Raw genomic sequence first — 24,798 nt, 5'->3', positions numbered from 1 at the left:
CAGCCGGAGGTGGTGGTGGTGGGCGGGAGGGAGGGAGAGAGAGAAAGAAGGGAGGGGAAGAAAGAGAGGAAGAGCAAGTGGAGGAGAGAGAGAGAGAGAAAAGGGAGGGGAAGAGAGAAAGAAGGAAGGGCAAGGGACAGACCCGAGCCTGTCAGTGGCCTGAGTGGAATGAACAGCCATGGCAGCGCCTATTGACAGCAAGGAAGGACCCAGTCAACCACTGCTGCTCTTTGGGGTTCCCGAGGCCATTGACAGTGGGTGGCAGGCAGGCACAGGACACGCCCGGGCCTCTCAGCAGCCTGAGGGAAATGAGTAGCCATGGCGGTGGCAGCAGTGAGAAAGGGCCCGGTCAACCGCTGCTGCTGTTGCTCCTGTGGGGAGGAGAAGGAGCGGGGCTCGGATGAGAGTGGGGAGGTCTCCGGGGATAGGGGGCTGCAGCTTGGCCAATAGGTGCCAGCAACACTGCAGCCGCAACCAAGAGAAGTGAGGGGGATGGAGTAAAGGGATGGAGGAGTGACCAAGGGGTGAAGGGGGTGGAAAAAATGGGATGGAAGAGCAGGAGTGCGGCTCAGGTGAGGGTGGAGAGATCTCTGAGATGAGGAGGGCTGTGGCAGGGGGTAAGAGAGCAATCAAGTACTAGCGCGCATATGCTCTGCACGGGTTACGCTAGTATTGTATAATATGCCAAAAAAACAAATCACCTGTTGGTCTCCCCAACCATGGACTGAGTTTCTGTGATGTCACTGAATAGTCATTAACATTCCAACAGCTGAGAGGAAAGGCTTAATGGTAGAAGGTTGACAAGCAACATTCCTGGCACATCCTGAACATGAACATTTATGGCTGAACATGAACATACTAGAGCAAACAAATGAAAGAGTACAGGAGGTAGAGAAGCTGAAGGAAACTAGCCCAAAACACTAGCCCAGAGTAGGGATAGGCCCGGACCAGTCTGGAGGTCATTGTAAAGGCCTCCGGGTCGTCCAGACCGGTCCGGACTTGGGCGGTTCGGTTTGGGTGGAGTGGGTAGCTTCAAGAGCGGCGGGAGGGTTTACTTACCCCTCCCGCCGCTTTCCCGCTCTGGCGCCGTAATTGCAAGAGTAATTGGGGCGGCAGGATACCTCCCTGCCACCCCTTCCCCGCTGTTACTGTAAAAAAACTCCCAGTAGTCCTTTGCACGCACGCACATCATGCGCGCGCGCAAAGGACTACTGGGAGGTTTTTTTTTACAGTAACAGCGGGGAAGGGGCGGCAGGGAGGTATCCTGCCGACCCAATTACTCTTGCAATTACGGCGCCAGAGCGGGAAAGCGGTGGGAGGGGTAAGTAAACCCTCCCACCACTCTTAAAGCTACCCCCCACACCAGTGCCGGACCACAGTTGGCGGTTCCGTGCACACCCCTAGCCCAGAGTACAAAACAGGGATGGATGGATTCCCATTCTGTCCAAATTTCACTGATTTTCCTTTGATTTTCATTCCATTCTTTCCCACTGATTTCCATTCTGCTCTTCCACTAAAAATCCTCAGATTTTGTCAGCAAATGGAATCCAAATTTAAATGCAATTTTTTGAAGTACTTTTCAAGTATTTTCCCATATTTCCTATCGAAACAGTAGTGTGATAAGGCATTTCAAAGTACACATTTGAATGTAATGAATGCATAGTATCTGTAGAAATCAACACATTTTATAAACTCAAAGCTGTGGACAGGAGGAGACCATAACAATTCATTCCATATAAATTTTAGAAATATTGGAATTTGGCAATATCCCCATTACATCAGATGGATAAAACTCTACTTCTTTTCACTCCCAACCATGGATTAGCTTTCCTGAAATCCCACATGAGAAGGAGAACTGCACAAATCCCAATTTTGCAAGCAACAAGGCTGGTAGATTGGGTCTAATAAGCTGTTTGCATACGTCTACCATATGCTTCTCTTTGAAACTGAGATATTCTTCCTCTGCAGGTTTCATTCTCCACACACCTAAAATCATTACATTCCTTTCGCAGCCTGCCCCTCATCCGCCAAATGAGATGCTATGGATTTGCATACAGATTTGACTACACAAAAATAGATGTGGAATTAATAACAGTCTCTATATGTTTTAATTCCCCGCCCTCCTTAGATCAAATACCCTTGCCTCCAGCAGTATTCTTGGCTTTGAAAGTCATCAAGCTGATTTGTCTGCTCTTAGGTTAGGCTGCCACATGCTGCTACACTGCCCCCTGCAATCACCACATTTGCAGAGAGAGATTCCATGCCTTCCCTGCCAACAAGTATATTTTAGAGATTGGCAGTTTTGATCTTGCCTCCTCCTCCTCCTCCTCCGCTCTCCCCACTCCCCTCCCCAACCCTCCACCTTCTCCCCAGGGGGATAATCTGCATCTTAACTGCTTTCTATAGATCCATCTGCCATTAAGTATGCCATTTCCTATCAGCATCAATTTTGGAAACCAACTTTATCCTAACTTTGAAGTGCTATAGTGAAAGTTTCAATTTTTAACATCCTACCAATATTTAAATTTAACAAGCCCATAATGCCCCCTTGAGCGACCACTTTAAAAATATTCTAGGCAACGAAGGAATGGAAATAAAAATGTCTTCACACACAAAAAAGTGGAAAAATAAAAGTTTAAATGATACTAGGAAAAAGTGATGTTTTCCATTGTAAATTGGGGCAATCAATATGAAATTGCATGAATTTCTCTGTGCTGCTTTCCAAAATATACAAAGAGGGAGAGAATGATAGTCTCACTACCAGGATGATACCAGGATGCAATTAAAAATAAAAGTCTTTTACAAGTCAAGCAACCTGCTGTAAATATAGGTTTTCAAATGCACGAGCAAAAAAACGTGTCTGTAAAGGATTCTAAAAATTTTGCTTTGCCAATTGCTCACTGAATTTATACAGCAGTCCTGTTTTGAATCAACAGTCTATTGAGCAGCACAGAATTCTGCTTTGGAAGCCATGAAATGCTTCAGCACCACAGTGTTCCGTTGCCAGGCACAACTTTCTAGGCCCTTAGGATGGGTACACTGAGCTCATTCCCTCTCATCGCTATTGGCATTCCTTCCTTCATTTCTGACTGCTATCATAGCCTCAATGTTTTTTACTTTGTGTAACACAGATTTCCTTATCTCAACCATACTCTTAAGTTCATTCACACAACCACTTGCTCTCGCGTCAGGGAGGGCTGCTGGGGAGGCAGCCTCCAACCTGCCTCCCCGCCGACAAGCAGGATGTTCAGCAGAATGTTACGGCTCATGCACCCACATGAGCACAGGACGGCAAGTGGTAGAGTGCCAGCAAGAAGGGGGAAACTCACACTGGGTCCTCCAGGAACCCAATGTGCAATGCGTGAACAGTGGAGTAGCTCCTCTCATTATTGCAGCCGCTCCACTGTGCAGCTCCTTCCCTCCGGATCGCTGCCTAAAATGGCGGTGGGCTGGTCGGGACGGGAGCCCAGCTACCCAGGGCAACTGTTGTGCACACAATTGCCGACTGAGATAGAACTGTATGCGCGTGCATTCTACCTCGGCAAAGACCTGGGTATGGGGGCTGGGCTACCTAGGTCTGGAGCAGCTGGGACCAGAAGACTCCCAGTGCTCCAGACAACACGAGCAGCCTGGGCTACCACCAACAGCTTGTGTCCAGTGAATAGCTTCACTGTGTCGTTTGTATTTAAACAGCTTTTAAACTTGATTTGTGCTATATTCATTGGGTGACCTATCATTCATAATATGTGAAACATCAGGGAAGTTACTTAACCTAAGACAGAAGGTGATCTATCTATCTATCTATCTATCTAAACACCCTAATGGCAAAATGATATCAAAGCTTGGACTTCAGATGGGATGGAGGTTCGGTAAGAAAGAATCGTTCCCCCTCGTGGTCTTTGTTTTTTGTCACTTGTAGGTATTCTGGTAGATAAGATTTCAATTATATCATATAAGCTATAAAATAAGTCCACGGACAAATTAAAACTCTTGACCATAGTGATAAAAACTAATTTGATATGGAGCTATATCATGATATGCAGTCCTTTTGCGGAGGATTGGAGAAGAGGAGCAGAGAGGTAGTCTTTCTGCAGGAGAGGATAAAAGCACAAGTCTTGCCCTCCTGGATCAGGCCAAAGGTCCGTCTACCCTGCATTCGGTCCAGGATGGCCAGTAGTGATGTGCCCGGACCAGTCTGGAGGCCATTCTACAGGCCTCCGGACCAGTCCGGACATGGGCGGTTCAGGGTTTGCGGGGGATTGGGGTGGGGGTTCCTTTAAGGGTGGGGGGAGGGTTTACTTACCCCTCTCGCCTCTTTCCCCCCGCCAACGCATGTATTTTCGTCAGTAATTGGGGCAGGAGGATACCTCCCTGCCGCCCCTTCTCCCGCTTGGCTGCAAAAAGCTTCAAGAAGCCTTTTGCGCATGCGCACATCACGCGCACTTCACGTCTCTGCGATGTGCGCATGCGTGTGTGCACACACATGTCGCAGAGACGTGAAGCGCGCATGCAAGGTGCGCACACGCAAAAGGCTTCTTGAAGCCTTTTGCAGCGAAGCAGGGGAAGGGGCGGCAGGGAGGTATCCTGCCACCCCAATTACTGACAAAAATACGTGCGCCGGAGGAGGAAAAGTTGCAAGAGGGGTTAGTAAACCCTCCCCCCGCCCTTAAAGGAACCCCCATCCCAGTGCCGGACCGCAGCACCGCGGTTCCGTGCACACCTCTAATGGCCAGTCTGCTGCTCCAGAAAACCCACAGGAAGGACCTGATATGCACAGCATTATAGCAGTCATTCTCAGTTGTTTGCATCCTTCAAGTACTTGTCTCTAATAATGGATAATCTGTTTCCAACATGCATTTACGCTCTGTTCACACATTATGTTGTACGTGAGTTCAAGTGTCCGTACACACATACTTGTTTTTCTGTGAATGATTGTATGTGTGTGATTATGAGTACAGACGCTCTGAAATGCAGGATACAGATAGGAGCTGTACAGCTGTATATATGTTGAATGTAACGTGTGAATAACTGTGTATATGTACAGATCTATATGTGCATATATGGTAAACAGATTGTACATGTGTTGACCATGTGTGAATAGGGCTTTCTTATAGCCTGAATTGAAATATACCCTCCTGAAAGCCTTCCCTTTACCATTTCACAACATTGTTTCTGAAATGGTGGGCCAATGGGAAGGAAGGGGAGCTGCATTGTGTTGCTAACTATCTGCTGTATCAGACAGTCAGTGTGGTGTAGTGGTGAGCACTGGACTAAGACCACAGAGACCCGAGTTCAAATCGCCAGTCAGCCATGGAACTCAATGGGTAACTCTGGCCCAGTCACTTATATTTCAGCCCAACCTATCTCACAGGGTTGTTGTGAAGATAAACATAACAATTCTGGACAATAAACAAACAAAATAAATACTATCAAATCTACATAGCTCTTCTGTTCCCATGGCCCCAGTTAGCTGGGGAAAGAGTGACATTTTTCCATTTTAGTCTGAATACTTGGGAAATCTGATCTCCCTAAGGAAGGAAGTACTTTCTTGAGGAATAATGTCTTTCTAGATGCTATGTAACAAATAAGAAACAATTGTATCTTGACTGAGGTACACATTCATAGCCTATACAGTGTTGTGTTCCTGGCTGTAAAACAATTTTTCAGTATTGATAACCAGGTCAAATATGAGGATCTGAATTCCTGTTGACAGGAGAGGGAAAAGAGTATATATGGAAGGCAATAGAGTACTGCATGCCAAGGGCTGGGAGGTACCAGCAAGGAAGGTCAATTACCCTTGTGCCCAGTTGCGGGGGGGAGGGTGAAAGAGGATGCTGGAGTAGATAGATTTTGATCTATTATTGTGTTCCCAGCATGTATGACTAATAGCTAAAGAAAGCAGGTAACATATTAATCAGAAAGACCTGGGCCCCATAATTTGAAGAAATAATTATCTATTGGGGATTATTTTGGTGTAAGGAGCTTGGTTTAGTTGTTTGTTTATTTGATTTCTATATCGTCCTTCCTAAAGTGGCTCAGGGCAGTTTACATTAAAATAAAAAATACGTATTAAAACAATTAAAATAAAAACAACATTTAAACCAGATTAAAACTCATTAAAATTAAAACTAGATATCATTAAAAGCCAGGCTAAATAGTTGGGTCTTTACGGCTCTCCTGAAGGTCTCCAAGGAAGATAATCTCAGGGCTTTAAAGGTAATAACCAGCACTTTGCTCGGAAATATATCAGAAGGTAGTGCAACTGTTTAAGAACAGGCATAATGTGGTCTCTCCAGGATACCCCAGAGACCAATTTGGCTGCCGCATTTGGATTTACTGAAGTCTCTGTACAAAGGCAGCCCTGCATAGAGCGCATTGCAGTAGTCCAGCCTGTAGATTATCATATGGTACACCACTGCTTTCAGGTCATTCTTCTCAAGGAACGGCAGGAGTTGTCGAATCAATTGAAGCTGGTAAAAAGCGCTCCTGGCCACAGCTTCAACCTGAGGCACCAAGAGCATTCCAAGAGCATTCCCAAGCAACGAACCTGTTCTTTCTGGGGCAGTGTAGCCTCATTCAGAACAGGAAGTTCCATCTGGGCTTGCAGATTATGACACCAAGCAATGAGTTTCGTCTTGCTTGGATTCAACTTCAGGTTATTATCCCTCATCCAGCCCAATACTGTCTGTAGGGCAGGCATTTAAGGGGCTGATGTCATTTCCTGATATTAATGACAAGGATAAATAGATTTGGGTGTCATCAGCATATTGGTAACACCCAGCACCAAATCCCCTGATGACCTCACCCAGCGGTTTCATGTACATGTTAAAAAGTACTGGTGACAAAACAGAGCCCGGAGAGACTCCATAGAGTAGTTCCCAATTAGAAGAGCAACTATCACCAAGCGCCACTATCTGAAATCTCCCAGAGACATAGGAGCTGAACCACTGTAAAACAGTGCCTCCTATCCCAAAATCCCTCAGGCGATCCAGAAGGATACCGTGGTTGATGGTACTGAAAGCCGCTAAGAGATCCAAAAGAACCAACAGAGTCACATTCCCTTTGTCAATTCCCTGGTGAAGGTCATCTATCATGCTGACCAAGGCCATCTCAACCCCATAACTCACCCTAAAGCCAGTTTGAAATGGGTCTAAATAATCAGTTTCCTCCAAGACCACTTGGAGCTGGTCAGCCACCACCCTCTCAATCATTTTACCCAGCCATGGGAGGTTGGAGATTGTCCTAGATTTATTCATCTTCAGGGGATCCAAAGTGGGCTTCTTAAGAAGAGGTCTAATCACTGCCTCCTTCAAACAAGGTGGTATCCTGCCCACCCCCAGGAAGGTATAGTTCTAGTGCTGGTTTTAACCTTTAAAGCCCTGAATGGCTTAGGACCTGGTTACCTGAGAGAGTGCCTTGTCATATATGCCCCAACCCAAACCTTAAGATCTTGTTCAGAGGCCCTCCTCCGGGTGCCCCTGCCAAATGAGGTGAGGCAGGTGGCTACCGGGCAGAGGGCCATTTTGGTGGTTCCACCCATTTATGTAATAGCCCCCACAGTGAAGTTCACTTGACTTCATCACTTTGTTCTTTTAGATGCCATGTAAAGACCTTTTTGTCCACCCAGGCCTTTTAAATTCTGATTTTCAGATATGATCTGATTTTTAACAATTTTTAAAATTAGTTTTAAGTTTTTTTGTATTGTATTGTATTTGGTCTAGGACCGTAAATAAAACTTGACTTGACTTGACTATTGTATTGTATATTGTATTTTCTTTTTACCTTTTTTGTTTGTTATGATTTAATCTGTTGTATATTTATTGTTATGTTTTAATCCTCTGTTGTGGGCCAACCAGAGAACAATTTGTTATCGGGTGGCTAACAATCCGGAACAGCTCTGCCTAAGTTACGTCATGGCTGGATTATTGTAACATGCTCTATGTGGGGCTGCCCTTGAAGAATATTCAGAGAATGCAGCTAGTGCAAAATGTGGCAGCTAGGATTTTATCTGGAGCTACTAGCTGGGATTACATCACACTCATTTTGAAAGAGCTGCACTGGCTGCCAAAGCTCTTAACAGTTTGGGGGCTGGATTCCTGAGGGACAGCCTGCTCCTAAAGGTTGCTGCCCGCTTGATGAGATCATCTGGAGGGCCTCTGCTCTGGGTGCTGACAATGAGGGAGGCTTGGCTGTCGTGCGCGCAGGACAGGACCTTCTCAGTTGTTCCCCCAGACTCTGGAATGCTCTCCCAGTGGCTAGCCACTCCTCAGTCTCCATCACAGTTTTTAGAAAGTGTGTGAAGTCTTGGCTTTTTACCCAGGCTTTTATATGATTGTTCCTATTGTTGCTGATCTGTATCTTTTGTGGTTATATTCTGCTTCTTTTTAAAGCTTTTAATCAGATCTGTATTTTTACATTCTATCTGATATTTTAATTGTATAATTCTTGTAGTCTTGTTTTAACTTTTGTGTGAACTGCCTTGAGATTGTTTTAATGAAAGGCTGTATATAAATTTAACAATAAAATAAAATAAGGGAGATGTTATTCTTATGGACCACAGCCACTCCACCCCCTCACCCACTTCCCCTAACCTGCTCAGCAACAGAGTACCCTGGGGGATGACGCAGGACCACTAGTTTCCTCCAGCCAGGTCTCTGTTATACAAGCCAGGTCAGCTCCTTCATCCACGATAAAGTCATGTAAGTAAATTAGATGAGGAAACAAGATGAATAAGATCTGTTAACTCAGGAAGGAAGAGGGAGGGAGGGGAAGAAAGACAGAGGGGAAGAGCAAGCAGAGGAGAGGGAAAGAAGGAAGGGCGAGGGATGGGTCCAGGCCTGTCAGTGGCCTGAGGAAAATTAGCAGCCATGGTGGCAGGAGCAAGGAAGGGCCCAGTCCACCACTGCCGCTGCTCAGGGCTACCGTGGCCATTGTCGGAGGGAGGGAGGAAGGCAAGCAGGTGAGGGACGGACCCAGGTCTATCAGCATCCTGGTGGGGAATGAGTGGCCATGGCGGCAGCAGCAGTGAGGAAGGGCCTGGTCAACCACTGCTGCTGCTGCTCCTGCAGGAAGAAGAAAGAGTGGGGCTTGGGTGAGGATGGGGAGGTCTCCGGGTTTAGGGGGCTGCGGCTTGACCAATCAGAGCCAGCCACGATCAAGAGGGATGAGTGCAGCCACGACCAAGAGGAATGAGGGGGATGGAGCAACAGGATGGAAGAGCGACCAAGAGGGGTTAGGGGGATGGAAATAATGGGATGGAGGAGGAGTGCAGCTCAGGTGAGAGTAGAGAGATCTCTGAGGTGAGGGGGCTGTGGTGGGGGTTGAGGTGAGCAGTAGTCCCTCTAATTTTTTTCATCTCTGTGCGGAATGAGTTTTGTTCTGGGCGGCAGTATCAAGGCACTGTGTGCACACATGCATTCAGAGTGAAGCCTTCCTAATTCAACTTGAGCGGGATCTAAAATTAACTGAGCGGACATCAGAAAACTTGCCAGCGTGTGCACGCCTTAGAGGGAACAGTGGAGGGGAGCAATCAATTACTAGCACACAGATGCTCTGCACAGGTTAAGCTAGTATACTAATATTCTTCTAAGAATTTGAACTCAAGTTGGACTATATGGCCTTTGATGGTGCCTTCCAATACACCAACTACAACTCCCCATCTCATTCTCTCCAGTTGCCCAATCCTGTCAGTGCTATCTATAAAGTAGGGTGGCTAGTGATGCTGCAGAATCTTGAGGATATGTGGAAAGTCTTCAGTTTTATTGTCTGAGAATGAGCTTGCTCAACATACTTGGATTTAAGCCAATTCATTTAATCCTTCCTTTCAACCTTCGCTACTGTACCAAGAATTCTGGCATGCTTGATCGCTCTCTTTCCTCCCTGCCCCCACTTAAAACACACAAACCCATCCTTGTTTGTAATTTTAGATTTGTGTGTAGATTAAGAGAGAAAGGGTTAATGATGGAGCTTGCAGCCATCAAGAGAAGAAGTAGTTAACTATCCTGGAAAATATACTGAATGTGGCTAGAGGTTTTTTGTTTCGTTTTGAGTGCGATATGGTATGGTTCATACTGCAGTTCCCCATTCAGGAACAGTTCATTAAATACAAACCCATAACAGATCACAGCCATTATACTTGATTACTTCACATTTTAAGCATAAATATAGTGTGTGCAGTTCTTTGGTATAGATTATTCACAAACACTAGCATAAGTTATAAAAATTTAGCATCCATTCTATGAAACCCAAATTGCCAGTCAACAGGTATATAGCACAGCTACAGAATTGATTTTTGACCTATTTGTGTCATTATTCTCCATTATACAAGAGAAAGAAATTACATACCACACAAAAAACCGTAGACCACCTTTCCCTACCACCATCTTACAAGTGTTTTAATATTAACAGGGCTTGAAATATTCTCCAGTAGACCACCATCCCACACCAACTTTAATTTAAACCAGTTTTTAAAAATCATGTTTATGGACATGAGTGTAGCCTTGTGAGTTCCATCTGTCAATCCTTTAAAGAAATATGCATAAAACATATTTTGGAAAGCTATATTCCCCTTCAACCTGATTAGTGAGTTTCTTCCTAACACAAAAATGTGTTCCATTCATTTTTGTTAGCCACTTTCTCCTTCTCATACTTCACTAAAATCACTTTGACTATTGCTTCTGCTCTTTAATTTCTCCATAACCCAATATAAGGGCAGAAGAGAACATTCTGCCACAACTTCATGTCTTAAAGTTGTATTTATTTGTTTGTTTGTTTGTTTGTTTGTTTGTTTGTTTGTTTGTTTGTTTGTTTAAACTATTTATACTCTGCCCCTCCAGTGCACTACTGCTCAAGGTGGCTCACAACAATCAATACGCAAGAAGAGCGTGTTTCCCCCACAACTGTCTTCCCACACAGTGCTTTTGCTCCACTCCAGCTTCCAGATCATTCTTTGGTTTTGGGGAAATGGGCCTAGTACTCTTCTCAGAGAAAAGTAACTGTGAAGGAAAACCAGTGAACGAAGGAAAGTTTAAACACCCTCCCACCAAACACTGCTTGTGTGCTTCAAATTGCAGGAGTTTCCTGCCCCTGTTTTGGAGCAAAGAGTCATAGGCGAAGCTTGAAGACACAACGATAAGGTGGAATGTGTAGCTCTGCCCCCAACCAAATCCTGAAAGCCTACACATTTCTCTCTTGGTAAACCAAAGGAAATATGAAATGTCAGTAGCTTTGTGATCCTGAAATATCACTCAACCTGCAAAACTATTCAATGAACAATGAGCAGGAAGAGACAGGATCGCCTGACAGGATTGGTACGTTATCAAGTTATCAAGTGGTGGGAAGCCTATTATATGCCCGCTTCTATTCCAGGCATAATTTCTTCTAAGAGCAGAAATACCTCTCCAGATCACAAGTGGAGAATCAAATGGGTGAATGTTTCTCTGTATAAGAACTTCTACATAGAAAGCTACTGTGTCCAGGGAATGGGTTCTAACCTAGCCTTCTGATATTTCTTTTCCCCTGGTGAAATGCTTCACCTTAAGATGCTTCGCCCTTAAGGTGAAGCATCTAAACAAGAGATTCCCCCCCATCTGCAATCTGCAGTAAAGCAGTTCAGGAAGAGTTTTACCACATGATCCAGTAGCACGGTTGCATCCATACTGTCTGTACTTAAGAAGAACAGTACTGTATACAGTGGCTGCATTTATCATATATAATTGGCATTATGTGAATTGGTCTTACCCCAGGGAAGCAAAAATCCACATGCCCAGGAGTCTCATAAATTAATAATGGGGCTTGTCAACTGGTACCTGGGTTACTGAAAATGACAGGAAGAAGATTTCTCATCCTTTCATGTGTGTTCCCATTTGAAGGGGTGGGGTGAAGAGCAGGATCCCAACTGTCACAGGTTGCTCAGGTTTCTCCTTCCCCACAACCTGGCTCCTAGAAAAGTTCAGTTACATCTAATCTTCAGTCAAAAGGCTAGGCCACCCAACCGTTCCCAGACAGACATGTTACCCAAATTTGGCTTTGCTAACAATATTTTGACATTTTGCTAGTTCCCCCAAGCTCTGTGTGAATCCTCATCTACCTGATATCCAGAGAAGACCATCCACAACATATCCTGCATGGCAGGAAAGAGATCTGTCAAAGGACTGAACAAAAGTCCATTTGTTCTTCTTGGGACAGTAGCGCTCAACTGTAGGCAAAACTTGACGCAGTTCATTTCTGCCACCAACTGCATAGAGGTATTCATCCACAGCTCCCAGCACAAAATGTTCCCGACAATTCTTCATTGGCGCTATTTCAGCCCAAGAATTGTTACGTGGATCATATCTGCAGGCAGTCCGGACTGCACAGGTGCGGCCAGTGGCATGCTCAGCTTCCCCACCAGCCACAAAGAGAAAGTCTCCCATTACAGCTACACAGTGGTGGCTTCTTCCTGTTGGCATGGGAGCCAGTTCGCTCCAGTTTGCAATTCCTGCTATATGAACATTCTCCTGGTCCACAGGATTGAAGTAACGCAGCTCTTTCACTTTGCAGATCTCCCGTTTCTTCCCACCAATAATGTAAAGAGTGTCTGACTGGAAACGAGGTTTCGTCCTTCTGGTCTGCCAAATGGGTTGTGCATAGATGCTCTGATGGTATACCAAGGCCTCGTTTATAAGGGCGGTTGCAGTTTCACTAGCTTGGACAAGAGGGTGAGAGAGGGCTACAGTATGCAAAGTATCCACATCCATAAGCCCAAACCGAACATACTGAAGAAGTTCATCCATGTACTGGTAACGGCAGTTGTGTTCTAACCACGTCACGGCAAGCTAGAAGGGAAGGAAAACAAATCAAAAATGAAATTATCTGCATTATTCACAATTCAGTGTGAGACTGCTTACATTCCTAAAAGAACTGTACATTTGCATTACTCAACTTATCAACAAAAAATTATACTCCCAAATTTCATCTGCTGCATACATAAAAGCAACCCTTCATTTTCCCTAAAATAATTGTGACGATCTGTAGAGCTGATATATGATAACAGGGCTATGTTGACTTTTTGCTCATTGACATGTCTGAGAACATATATTTGCATAAACAGGATGTTACTGGAATGACTATTCTGCATAAACAGGAAGTGAGAATGTTTTAAAACCACTGAAATCCCACCTTCCTGTATTTAAAAAAGATCCTCAATATAAATGTCAGGGAAAATGTTACAACAAATCAAAATACAGTAATACATGCCATACACAGACAAAATCAGCCAGAAATCTTATTTGTGAGACATTCAGATCTTCAGCAGAGGACTGATCTGCTGTCAGAAACTCCTTCTGTGAACAGAAAGAAAGTTGCATAAGTAGAAGAGATGCTTGAGTGAGCGTAACTCTCCTTCTGTTCAGGGGAGGAGCTTTCTAAAACAAAGCAGTAGACCACTGAAAGTCTGGATGTATCTTAACCTCATCTGTACAGAGTAGAGACTGCTTGCTTGCTGAACTTCTTGTATCTGCAGCAGCTAAAAGTACAGTCCTTTGCATGTTTACTCTAAAGTAAGCCCTGCTGCTAATAAGGGAGGGGTGTTATAGAAAGATTTCCTTTTAAAACAGGGGGAAGCAGTAAACTGGGAGGAACTGCAAAAAGCTGGATCAAATATTTTACTCCTCCTAAGCATTAAAGAGGAACTTGTTTCAGACTTTAAAAAAAATCACATATGAATAGCATGTCTGCAAATGGAAGAGATTCCACAGCCATATAAATCAAAATCAAATATAATCACTTATTTTCCCAAATAATCTGTGGAATAATATAGGGGTGGCATGTGTTTTCTGTTAAAGGAAGTGCATTCAGGTGGCATCTCTGTCTGAAAGTGGAGATACAGAAAAACATTGAAATGCCAGCTACACACAGAGCTAAACAGATTATTGATTGACTGATTGATTGATTGATTGGGGGGCACAGTTCAGAAGCATTTTCAAACTCACCCCAGAAGTGCCCTAAATTTGTGCTATGTTGAGGAAGGGAATGTGTCAATATGGGCTGAGGCCACAAGTCAGTGAACCCTGTCTTCTTTTTTGCTTGGGCAGGCAAGGAAATGTAGTGAAATGCAAGACACAAGCCTGGAAAGTTGCAACCTGGCAATCCTTCTTTCCTACCGCATTGGTTTGAGGGTCAAGAAAGCCCTTCCACTTCACCAGTCAGCATGGGAGGAGGAAGATTCACTAGAGTTGTGATAACTGAAAGTGCAGCATGTGTAGCATTTCCACTGGGACATTTACTATGATCGGGGAACCTTTGGGGAAGTTCTGTTCTTTGTAGAGTTCAACAAGCAGAAATTTATCAGGTGCATTTCTAGCAAATGAGAGGAAAGCTACACCAGTTGACATACCTGGATACATACCTCCCAAGCAAAAAAACAAGCTGAAATGTCAAAGCAAAACAAAGTGTGGGTACACAGGGCCTAATTTGTAAAGCCAGCATAATGTAAATGATTGTACCAAATATTTACGGCTCACATGACATACAGTTATCACCTTAACTTGCAATTTCCATCCAATTGTCATGCCTAAGTAAAACTTGTAAGCACCTAACTCTCATCATAACTTGAAGGGTTTTTTCTTTTTCAGACCTAAGAGAAACCATGTTTCTTAATTAATTCAATGCTCGGGGCGGTTCACATTAAAATAAAAACTCAACAATTAAAAACAAAAACCAGTTAAACTAGATAAAATTAAAACTAAATATCATTGTAAGTCAGGCTAAAAAGATGGGTCTTTATGGAGCTCCTGAAGGCTTCCAACGAAGATAATCCTCTTATATCCATGGGGAGCGCATTCCGCAACTTAGGGGCAATAACAGAGAAGGCCCAATCCAAGGTTGTCACCAGATGAACCGGTGACAACCAAAGACGGACCCCACTTATGATCTCAATTAGCAGTGGGAATCTTGTAGAGTAAGGTATTCCCTCAGGTAACCTGGGCCTAAGCCATTCAGGGCTTTAAAAGGTAATAACCAGAACTTTGTACTTTGACCGGAAACATATCAACAGCCAGCGCAACTTTTTGAGAACAGGCATAATGTGGTCTCTTCAAGATACTCCAGAGACCAATCTGGTTGTCGCATTTTGAACTAACTGAAGTTTCTGAAGGCAGCCCTTCATAGAGCACATTGCAGGAGTCCAACCTGGAAGTTACCAGCTGGTGCTCCACTGTTTTCAGGTAATTCTCCTCAAGAAATGGGCAGAATTGTTGAATCAGTCGCAGATGGAAAAAAGCACTCCTGGCTAGCCTCAACCAGAGGCACCAGGGAGAGACCTGGGTCCAAGAGCACTCCCAAGTTACGAAACTGTTCTTTCTAGGGGAATGTAACCTCATCCAGAACAGGAAATTCCCCAACCATCAGCACCTCCATCTTGTTTGGATTCAGCCTCAGTTTATTATCCCTTATCCAGCCCATTGCTGCCTATAGGCAGGCACATCCATTCACTCACTCCATTTACATATCAGGGTACACTTGACCCATTCAATGCATTATGTTGTAGTGCAGCACAGCAAACACAGACAATGGAACCTTTTGAGATTCCCTGGAACTATCCCATTCAAGAAAGAAGAGCAACTGGAATGTTGACTCAGGACACAGTTTAGACTATAATTGCCTGCGGTTCCTTTAGCCAGTGTGCTCCATTTGGATCCCAGTGAACATCATTTGGTTCTTAGAACTTGGAGTCACCCACGATTTGGGTGCTAGGCCTGACACCTGCCATTACACTTACTCTGTGTGCCAAACACCCTTCCAGCCTCCAGATCAGCCTTCTTGCCCAGCCCAGTCTTCCCAGCCAACACTGCTGCTACCAGAACTTGGCTACTCAAGAACAGACACCTTCTGGATCTATCTCAACTACCTAACCCCCTTGGTTTCCCACTGCTGTCTGCTGCTTCCCAGTCCATCCTGAGGAAAGCGGTCCTTCAGTTGTGCCAGAGCCACAAGGGTCCAATCCCCACTAAAGGAAAGACTGAGTTGTATGTTAATCACTGCACCCCTCTGCGTCTCCCTATCCCCACTCCTTTTCTTAAATACAAAAACCTGTTTCTCTCAAGCGTCCTTTCTCTAGGCAGCCTGAAAGGTATTTTAACTCAGACACTAAGCTAAATTTCCTTTTTGCAGTTATCTGGTTAATCTTGTAACATATTTTTAGTAGTAATATTGCTTTAATTGACTCTTACGCTGTTGAACCCCTTACTCTCAAATAAAACCTTGTTTGTTTTTTGAACTTCAACCTCTGTTCATTTTCTGGACACCAAAGCTTTGCACAAAAATTATTCTGATGTGGAACTGCTCCACTCTCAGCTAATTTCCCCACACAAAGCCTGAACGAAATTTTGGGGTGTTCACTAATCACTCCAGGACCGTTCCCTTAACAATAGTTATATCATAACCAGTGAAGGAAACCAATATACACCAATAATCATAGAAACCTAAAATGTTAAGACATACCTACAACGATGCTTGGACTTCATTCATTTAAAAAGAGTATCAGCATTGTTATGGTGGCTCACATGCTGTTCAAGACCACATGGGCACGTCACTGCAGGCATCTAAAACAATGTCTGTAGTGTTGCAGAACAGGGATCATCTACTTAACATTGTGCAGTCAAACTTCTGCAGTGCTATGACTCTTATTTCCACATAAGCGGAAAGTACCCAGATTGTGAGTACCCACATAAGTACCCAGAATGTTGGGGGCAATATGCTAAATCATTGTAAACCGCTCAGAGAGCTCCAGCTATAAAGCGGTATATAAATGTAAGTGCTATTGCTATTGCTATAAGTACAATTGCGCAATTTTTAGTAGCGGACAATCCTGATTCCACAGTACCATGGATGTTGTTTTAGATGCCTGCAGTAACACAGTGTGGGTTCAGAACCACCAGTGTTGCCTTGCACAACATGTGAGCTAATATTTCCACAATAGCTGAAACCTGAAATTTAAAACAAACACATCGTCCAAGGTCTAACATCCTCAAAGCCACAAAGAGCACACAGATGGTGAAACACTAGTTTGTGGGAGTTCAAGGGCCAGTGGCACCTGAGAGCACAAGTCTGAAATGGGACAAGCCATGTGCGTGTGAAACATTTCCCTTCACAAGCTCTAACAACCGTCTGATTGGGAGAAGAGAGAATTTCCCCAGGCAACCAACAATATGCTTGCATACAGGCCTTGTTAAGATGTAAAACAATAGAATTATTCCCATCTTTTCAAATATTGTAACTTTCTAATTGGTATTTATTTTGACAAGTAATTCCAATAAATTGCACAGCTTAGTTTAGGATTAAATCACACTGCAGACCAAAATGGGAGGCAAAACTAGAATACGTTGCAGAGGCATGGAAGAAGCTGAAAGGATGGGGATCTATGCATTGGCAGAATTATTTCAGTTGTCAAATCATGATGTGTAGATAGTTGGTAAAGAGATGAATATTCAGAAATTTGTATGCAACATGACAATCACATTTACATGACAGGATCAGAAAACCATAGCAAATCCTATGATCATATTTGACTGAAGATGAAACTCAAGCAGCATCATATGGACCAGAACTGCATCATATGGATCCAGCAGGGCTGTTCTTATGTTCTTAACTGTAAGTAAAGCAGCAGTTAGTTTTGAAAAGTGTGTCTGGTAGTCTTATAACTATAGAAATTGAAGAGGCTTAAAAGGTCAGTCACTTAAGGGAGGTGAGGTGTGGTGTATGTGAAGGGAGTGGTGGGGTGGGGGTGCGTGCATGTGTATCCAAGCCACTCTGTCATCCCTAGTCACTCGCCCTGTTAGCATTATCTCTTCCTGTCTTACACATATTTGTCTGTACATACACACACCACATACAGGCCAACATCCTGTGAAACACACGGCTACTAAAGGCAAATCAGCTGTATGATTATTTTCTACATTTTTATTCTGCAACCATTATTTTAACAAAAATATTGTGTTAGATACAGGCGATAAACAGCTACATTAAAGTAAACGGAAAATTAGAAGAGGAGGAAAGTGTTTCACTAGATCTGTTGTGCCTTTGAGCACTATCTAAGAGGAAGAAGAGAAGCAAAAAATAAAAAAAGGCAGAGAAAGCTACAGTGAAGGTCACAGAGTGAAAGAACTTCCTCAGGGCACAGAATAAATTAAATCGAAAGGGGAAAAAAATACGATTTCCAGAGTGCAAGGCACAAACTCAAAATGACAATGATTGACAGCCAAACTATATCCGTGCAATATCGAAGGCTGCACGTTCTCATTTACCTCAGTGTAGCCAGCAAGCGCCCATTAAACATCCGTCTGATGCCCAAATTAACCTTCTTGGCAAACTGAAAGAGGCACAAACTATCATAATCAACCTTTCATTATCACAGCAGCCTCTAGTTAAAGGGTCAGAATAATTGTGCCATCAGAGCCCTGATTGTTTTCAATCAACAGACGGCTGGAGTGACAGCTCAGTGATGGAGTAGTTTGATGAAACCGCACCAGGCCTAATCAGAGCAGATGAAAGGAAGGCATGATTGGTGCAAATGAACAGTCGTGCCTCTCTTTTTCATTTACAATCTGAAATTACTCTTAAATTTACAGGTTTCCCCCCCTCCCTTATGAGTACCTCAGAAAGAATATTTGACTTATTATGAGTTCTGACAGTGCAGAGTTATAAAACACAGGTAGGGTTCTTTTTCCTTCCCTCTTAGTGGAAGCTTTAAGTGTGTATTCAGCATAATTTTAACAAAATCCACTCTTGAAAAGGCACGAAATGACTGAAGACTTCAATGACCTCACCTTCCAATGCTGTTTGATTAGCAGGACAGTTTATTACAGCTAACATTCTTCACAATTACAGGAGAATTTCAAGATGGGGGAAAAAAACAAGTGACAGCAGCAATAATTGATGGGCAGAGATCTCTTGCAAATCTCCTCACCAATAAATGTATTATCATACCCAGCTTTAAAAGACGGCCACACTTATAATGCTTTGCCTCTTTGGAAGAATCAAAGCAAAGATTATTATTGATGTCCAAACTGAAAACAGTGAGTGTACTATATGTATTAATGTTTCAGTTTTTAGTTGGGCTGCAGCCAATACTAGGTTTAAGGAGTCATATCCTAAGGATCCTCTCTCCCAAAGAAGAAATCTAAGCACAAAACCCAAGTACAATAATTATGCATCAATATTTAATTGATAAACTTGATATTGTGTGTATTTGCATGATTTACAAGCTTAAAGCAAGCAACATTTGAGCCAGTTTAGATCAAAAGGGACCCAAACTATTCTGTGACTATAGCAATCCAGAGACTTAACTCCTAAACTCTCTCACCCAGCCATGCATAATTCTACCACATGGTTTCATGTGATTCCAATGGTCGTTGAAATAAAAGCACTAAAAACAATGTAAATCAAGCCTTTTTGTACTGCTGAATAATCGGCATTTCAAGTGGAGAGAGGCAAGACCCATTACTTTGTGTTCTTGAGCTGTATCAGATATTATCTGGCCAATCATACACCTCTACGGTATATCAGCATTCAAGTCAGTGCAGCAAAACAAAAAGGAGGCTTAGTGGCAGAGATTAATTTGTATCCGAAGAAGGGTAAGCACAGGGAGAAGGCTGATGCGAACACAAAAGATCTTTGAATTCCATAATGCTTCCTATCCATTTTGTACACAGTCAATAAAAAGAACCTATCTTTCTTCAGCTTTTTACACACAACCATTTTTGATAGTAGCTACACCAATAATGGTATATTAGCTTCTGACAGGAGTGTTGATGCAATGAAGTTATTATAAGGCGACACAGTCCAGTCAGAGTTAACCACTTTTAAATCTCATTGATTTCTATGGAAAAGAGCTGAGCATATAATTCACTCTCATTTAAATCAATGGAACTTAAAAGGTGCTCAACTTCAACTGGATTTTGCCCAGTGGAGATTACTGTAGTGTATGACATAGCATTTCCTTGGCCAAAGGTGTTCAAACTACTACCAAGAGAATGGAAACAGCAGCCATAATAAGCAGAAGCATGAAGATCAGGGAGCATCAGAGCAAAATAAGAAGCATCATTCAACAGATTTAAAGAGCTGAATCCCTTCATATACTACTACGAATACTTTTTATTATTATTACGAATATTTATATACCACTTTTGGACAAAAGTTCCCAAAGTGGTTTACATAGAGAAATTAAAATAAAATAAAATAAATAAATAAAATAAATAAAATATGGCTCCCTGTCGCCAAAGGGTTCACAATCTAAAAAAGAAACTAAGACACCAGCAACAGCCACTGGAGGGATGCTGTGCTGGGGCTGGACAGGGCCAGTTGCTCTCCCCCTGCTAAATAAAGGGAATCACTACTTTTAAAAGGTGCCTCTTTGCTCAGTTATCAGGGGAAATATACAACTTTTTCCTGCATGGATAAAATGTAGCAAAAGATATATCGGTGTTCATGCGTGAAGTACAGACTGAAGCTTTGCCTTGTCATGAATGTATATATTGGGAAGCCAATACGAAGCACAAAATAAAACTACCAATGTACACTGCACACATAACAGTATACACTTTTTCCCCTGAATTAAGTTTATCTCTGTAGAAAAAAGTATCTGCTGTGAAGCAGCCCTCTTTCGCATACCCCTCAACTGTTTGCAATGAGCATCTGCTGTAGTCCTATATGGATTGCTGTGCAAGTCCAAAGGGAACTGATGCCCTGGTCCATGCAGTTACTTATATCATTATTCACATAACTTTGAACGGCAGCAAAATGGCAGCATATGGCAGGAGCCAATTGGTGCAATCATTGTTTATGGGACACAACCACTGGTATTTGCATACTTACCAGCCAACACATCTTACGCTAAGGTAGAGGTTCCCTACAATTCTTTAACAAATGTACCCCTTATTTTGCAAAGTTTTAGCTCAAGTATCCAAGTGAGAGGGAAAGAGAGAGAATAACTTTAACATTTGCAGTTAATGTTACAGTAAATGTAACATTTACATTTGTGTTTTAGCGTGTTTATACACACACACACACACACAAATTTAAATGCTACAGCTATGAGTTGGGCCACTCTAGTCACTGGTTTACATCCAGATTAAGTTACTCATTAACTTGTCCCATTAATTTCAATATGGCTACTTAATGAAATTATACACACACACACACACGATACTGCAATCACTGACTCACTCTTCACTAAGTTACTCATAAACAGTCTTGTTGAAATTAATGGGACATTGGAATTAATTTCAACGGAAATACAAACAGTTAATTTTCCTAAGCCTGTCAGTCATGCTGAGGGGAGGCGTACACTGAGCTTCAGCACATAGCCAATCAGGAACAGAGAAGGAGGGTCTTCACCCTCTTCCCTCCCCTTCTGCAGTGGGCATATCATAGAGGATGCTTCAAGCCTGCAATTCTCAGATGGGTATCAAAAAGCACAGCTGCAGTGTGGGCAGGATTAGGCTGTGAGTACCCCCTGGGAATGCTTCAGGTACCCCTAGAGGAACTAGTATCTTGCTGGGAACCCCTGCTCTAAGGAAAGGAACAAGTACTATCATTCCTAACAGCTAGAAGCAAAGGGATAGGAATGAATGTGGTTATATCGAGGTGAGTGATGTCCTAGCGACACAACTGAAAGTGGAGCAGATGTCTGATATGTGGACACACCAAAGTGCATGTGTGCCAACTTTACTGGTGCCATTACCTCTGAGAATACAATCTCAGAATAAAAGTCAAAAGATATTAGTATATAGCAGTTTTGAAATATCTTCTGCTTGAAGAGATTTATAAGCCTAGAACTGCAAAATTAATCACAGTTCTTATCTCACATATTTCTGAAGCCAAGTCCTTCTGGATGGAAAAGAGCTAATTTTTCCAGAAAGCGTTAAAGTTAAGCATTGTTGTGAATGTTTAAATAAAATCACACACCCCTTCCCACCCACCCCCCTTCCATTTGATTCAGTTAGGCCTAGAAATGCTTACCTTCTATCTGTGGCCTTTTCACATGAAACTTTATGCTCATCTTTTTCAGGATGTGTTTCTCAGCTAATCTATGTGTTCCTGCTCCTCAAACATAAGTATTAGTGTGGGGATTTAAATCTACATGAAAGGGGCAATCATAAATCTGAATACAAGTAACAACAGATCAAAGAAGCAGCAGCAAACAAGGATCTACAGGACAGTAAGTTTTGTTTTGTTTTTTTAAATTAAAAGAGGATTGAAATACCAATGTATTTCTCTACACACGATTTTGTACACTCATGAGACATTTTAGGATTAAAAGGGTGAAAATATGGGTTTCAGGTTGCTTCTTAGCACCTGACCAATTTGCAAGTACTATGATCCTTGAGACCACCTTAAGTGGAGCAGTGGGGAAATGCTTGACTAACAAGCAGAAGGTTGCCTGTTCGAATCCCCACTGGTAGGTTTCCCAGACTATGGGAAACACCTATATCTGGCAGCAGCGATGTAGGAAGATGCTGAAAGGCATCATCTCATACTGCACGGGAGGAGGCAATGGTAAACCCCTCCTGTATTCTTCCAAAGAAAACCACAGGGCTCTGTGGGCACCAGGAGTCAGAATTTACTTGACGGCACATTTTACCTTTATGATCCTTGAACTAACACTCCTTGAAATCACTTTTCATATAAAGCCCTTTGTAATCAAAGCTATGTGGAGGTTTTATGCTTTGTCTATGTGTATGTCTATATATGCTGTACTAGAAACTATATAAGCAAACTAGTATTGTTGCAGAATATGTTTCTCTCAAGTTCCTTTCATTTATCTTTTTGAGATGTGTACGATACCCTCATGAATACAAACCTACGCAGTGGTGTACGCTCTGGACTGGAGCCTTGCACGCTACAGTTTCCTGATGTAGCTTAAGACTAGTCTATTACCGGCGTGTGAGAGGTCATCTAAGAAAAGACAATCTGCAACAAGGCGGTTTTTAGCTTCTGATAATTATGATGTTTTTCCACTCTGCTGTTTGTTTTTATTGCCTGTTTTTGTTGAAATACTGCTATTTTTGTGATACTGTTTTCTTTCATTTATTTTGGAGTTTTTAAAAGCCATTTTATAAACACTTGTTTGCCATTCAGATATTTCTTTTAACAGGATGAAGTGGGGCATATTATTATTATTATTTTTTAAAAAAACAAATATAGGTGGCCAACCTTGCAACTTCCAAAAGCCAGGGTAACTTTCCAGGAGAAGCTTAACAATCTGTGTGGCCCTGGACCAAAAAACTCTGGTAGAGAAAACAGGTGGAACCTGTGTGTGAATGTACTTTCTCAGCCTATCAGCACCAACCCTGCCTTTCTAATCACACTTTCTCTCCATGACAAACAAGCCTTCCCAGGCTTCTAAAAGTCATTTACAGAGGCTCCCTTCTGTGTGCTCTTGCCACCTGAAACCATGCTGGGGGCAACTGGGGAGAGGGCTTTTGCAATTCTGTTGTGCCAATTGTCTCTTTTGGCATCAAACCGGTTGCCCTGTGGTCTTTTTGGCAATGAGAGACTTTTGGTCTTTGAAAATACCAAAACAACTCACAGGCTTTTTAAGTGGTTTGAACTGCTGTTTTGTTTTTGTTGTTAATTATGTGATGCATTTTATTATTGTGATTTTATTATATCCTTTTGTAAACTAGTTGAAGAACAATACTGAAATCTATGAGAAGAAAAAAAGGAAAAAGAAAGAAACTTCAGGGTGACAGCTAGTTTAACACAATAGTTACGATGCTGGACTTGGATGTGAATTCCAGTTAGAAATAGCTGTAAACAATCACTAGACACATCACCATCTCTCTGCCTAACTTTCCTTGCAGGGTTGTTGTGAGGCTGCAATGCTGAACTTCTTGAAGACGACGACACAAATTAAACCCACCTTTCCTTTTTTCTCTACTCCATTTCAATAACTATATAATCAGACATCTGATTGCAGATGTACACTCAGAGCACATTATGAACTACCAAGGCAAAAATTACAGCTCAGCACTACAGGAGGCTAGAGCCAGTAATGTCAGTGGCATGAACATTCATGCATTTCCTGATCAGCAGGTTGCCGCAGCCAATTTGGGTTCTCTTTTCCTTAAGGTCTTGGCAGAGATATTATTACTGAGACTGGTTTATAGAACTTTCCGTTTGACACAAATGTGTTCCCCCCACCCCCACGCTACAATAAAAGACCAACCTCCCTTCCTTTATTAGGGCTTTAGTCTACAACAGAATGCCCTAAATTGCATGACCCTCAAAGCAAAAAAGTTTAATCAGACACACTTTCTAGCACTCTTCAGACATTTGTGAGCACCTCTGCACTCATGGTTACAGCTCCCAAAGCAGAGAGGAAGTCCTGTCCTTGAGCCAGGACTTACTTACTTCCTCCAGTCAGTGGCTCATGACTACAGCTCCATTTGCCTGAAGGAACGCCAGAGGTTGCTGCTCACAGAAGCACTAACCATAACATTTGTGGTGCTCCCCAATTCAGGCAAATGGAACTGTAACCATGAGCGATCAAATGACAGCTCCAAGGCAAGACTTCCTCTCCACTCTGGGAGCTGTAACCATGAGCCCAGAGGTGCTCACAAACATCTGAAGAGGGCTTCTGTGTTGCCCAATTTGCCCTCTATTAATAACTGCAAGCCAACAAGCCTTCTTTCCGCACCCAGAACCAATATTGTTCCAGCACATCTCTATACCAAGCCTGCACAACATAAAGGCAGGAGGCCAGATCCAGCCTGCAGGATCTTTTTTTGCTGGCTCCCAGGTAGGAATATCCTGCAGCAA

The 24,798-nt window shown here is 42.9% G+C and overlaps 1 protein-coding gene across 2 annotated transcripts in view; it reads right to left on the bottom strand.

The window, feature by feature from the left end:
- The window catches only part of KLHL32 (kelch like family member 32), a 134,540-nt gene that overhangs the window by 14,001 nt on the left and 95,741 nt on the right, over positions 1 to 24,798 (bottom strand). For both annotated transcript variants that reach the window (XM_053287578.1, XM_053287577.1), the window contains one exon: positions 12,089 to 12,815. In XM_053287578.1, coding sequence (XP_053143553.1) covers positions 12,089 to 12,815 — 727 coding nt within the window. The remainder of the gene's footprint in view (positions 1 to 12,088; positions 12,816 to 24,798) is intronic.

The sequence above is a fragment of the Hemicordylus capensis genome, chromosome 1 (genome assembly GCF_027244095.1).
Source record: "Hemicordylus capensis ecotype Gifberg chromosome 1, rHemCap1.1.pri, whole genome shotgun sequence".
NCBI classification, from domain to species: Eukaryota; Metazoa; Chordata; class Lepidosauria; order Squamata; family Cordylidae; genus Hemicordylus; species Hemicordylus capensis.
This window is presented reverse-complemented; position numbering and strand designations above follow the sequence as displayed.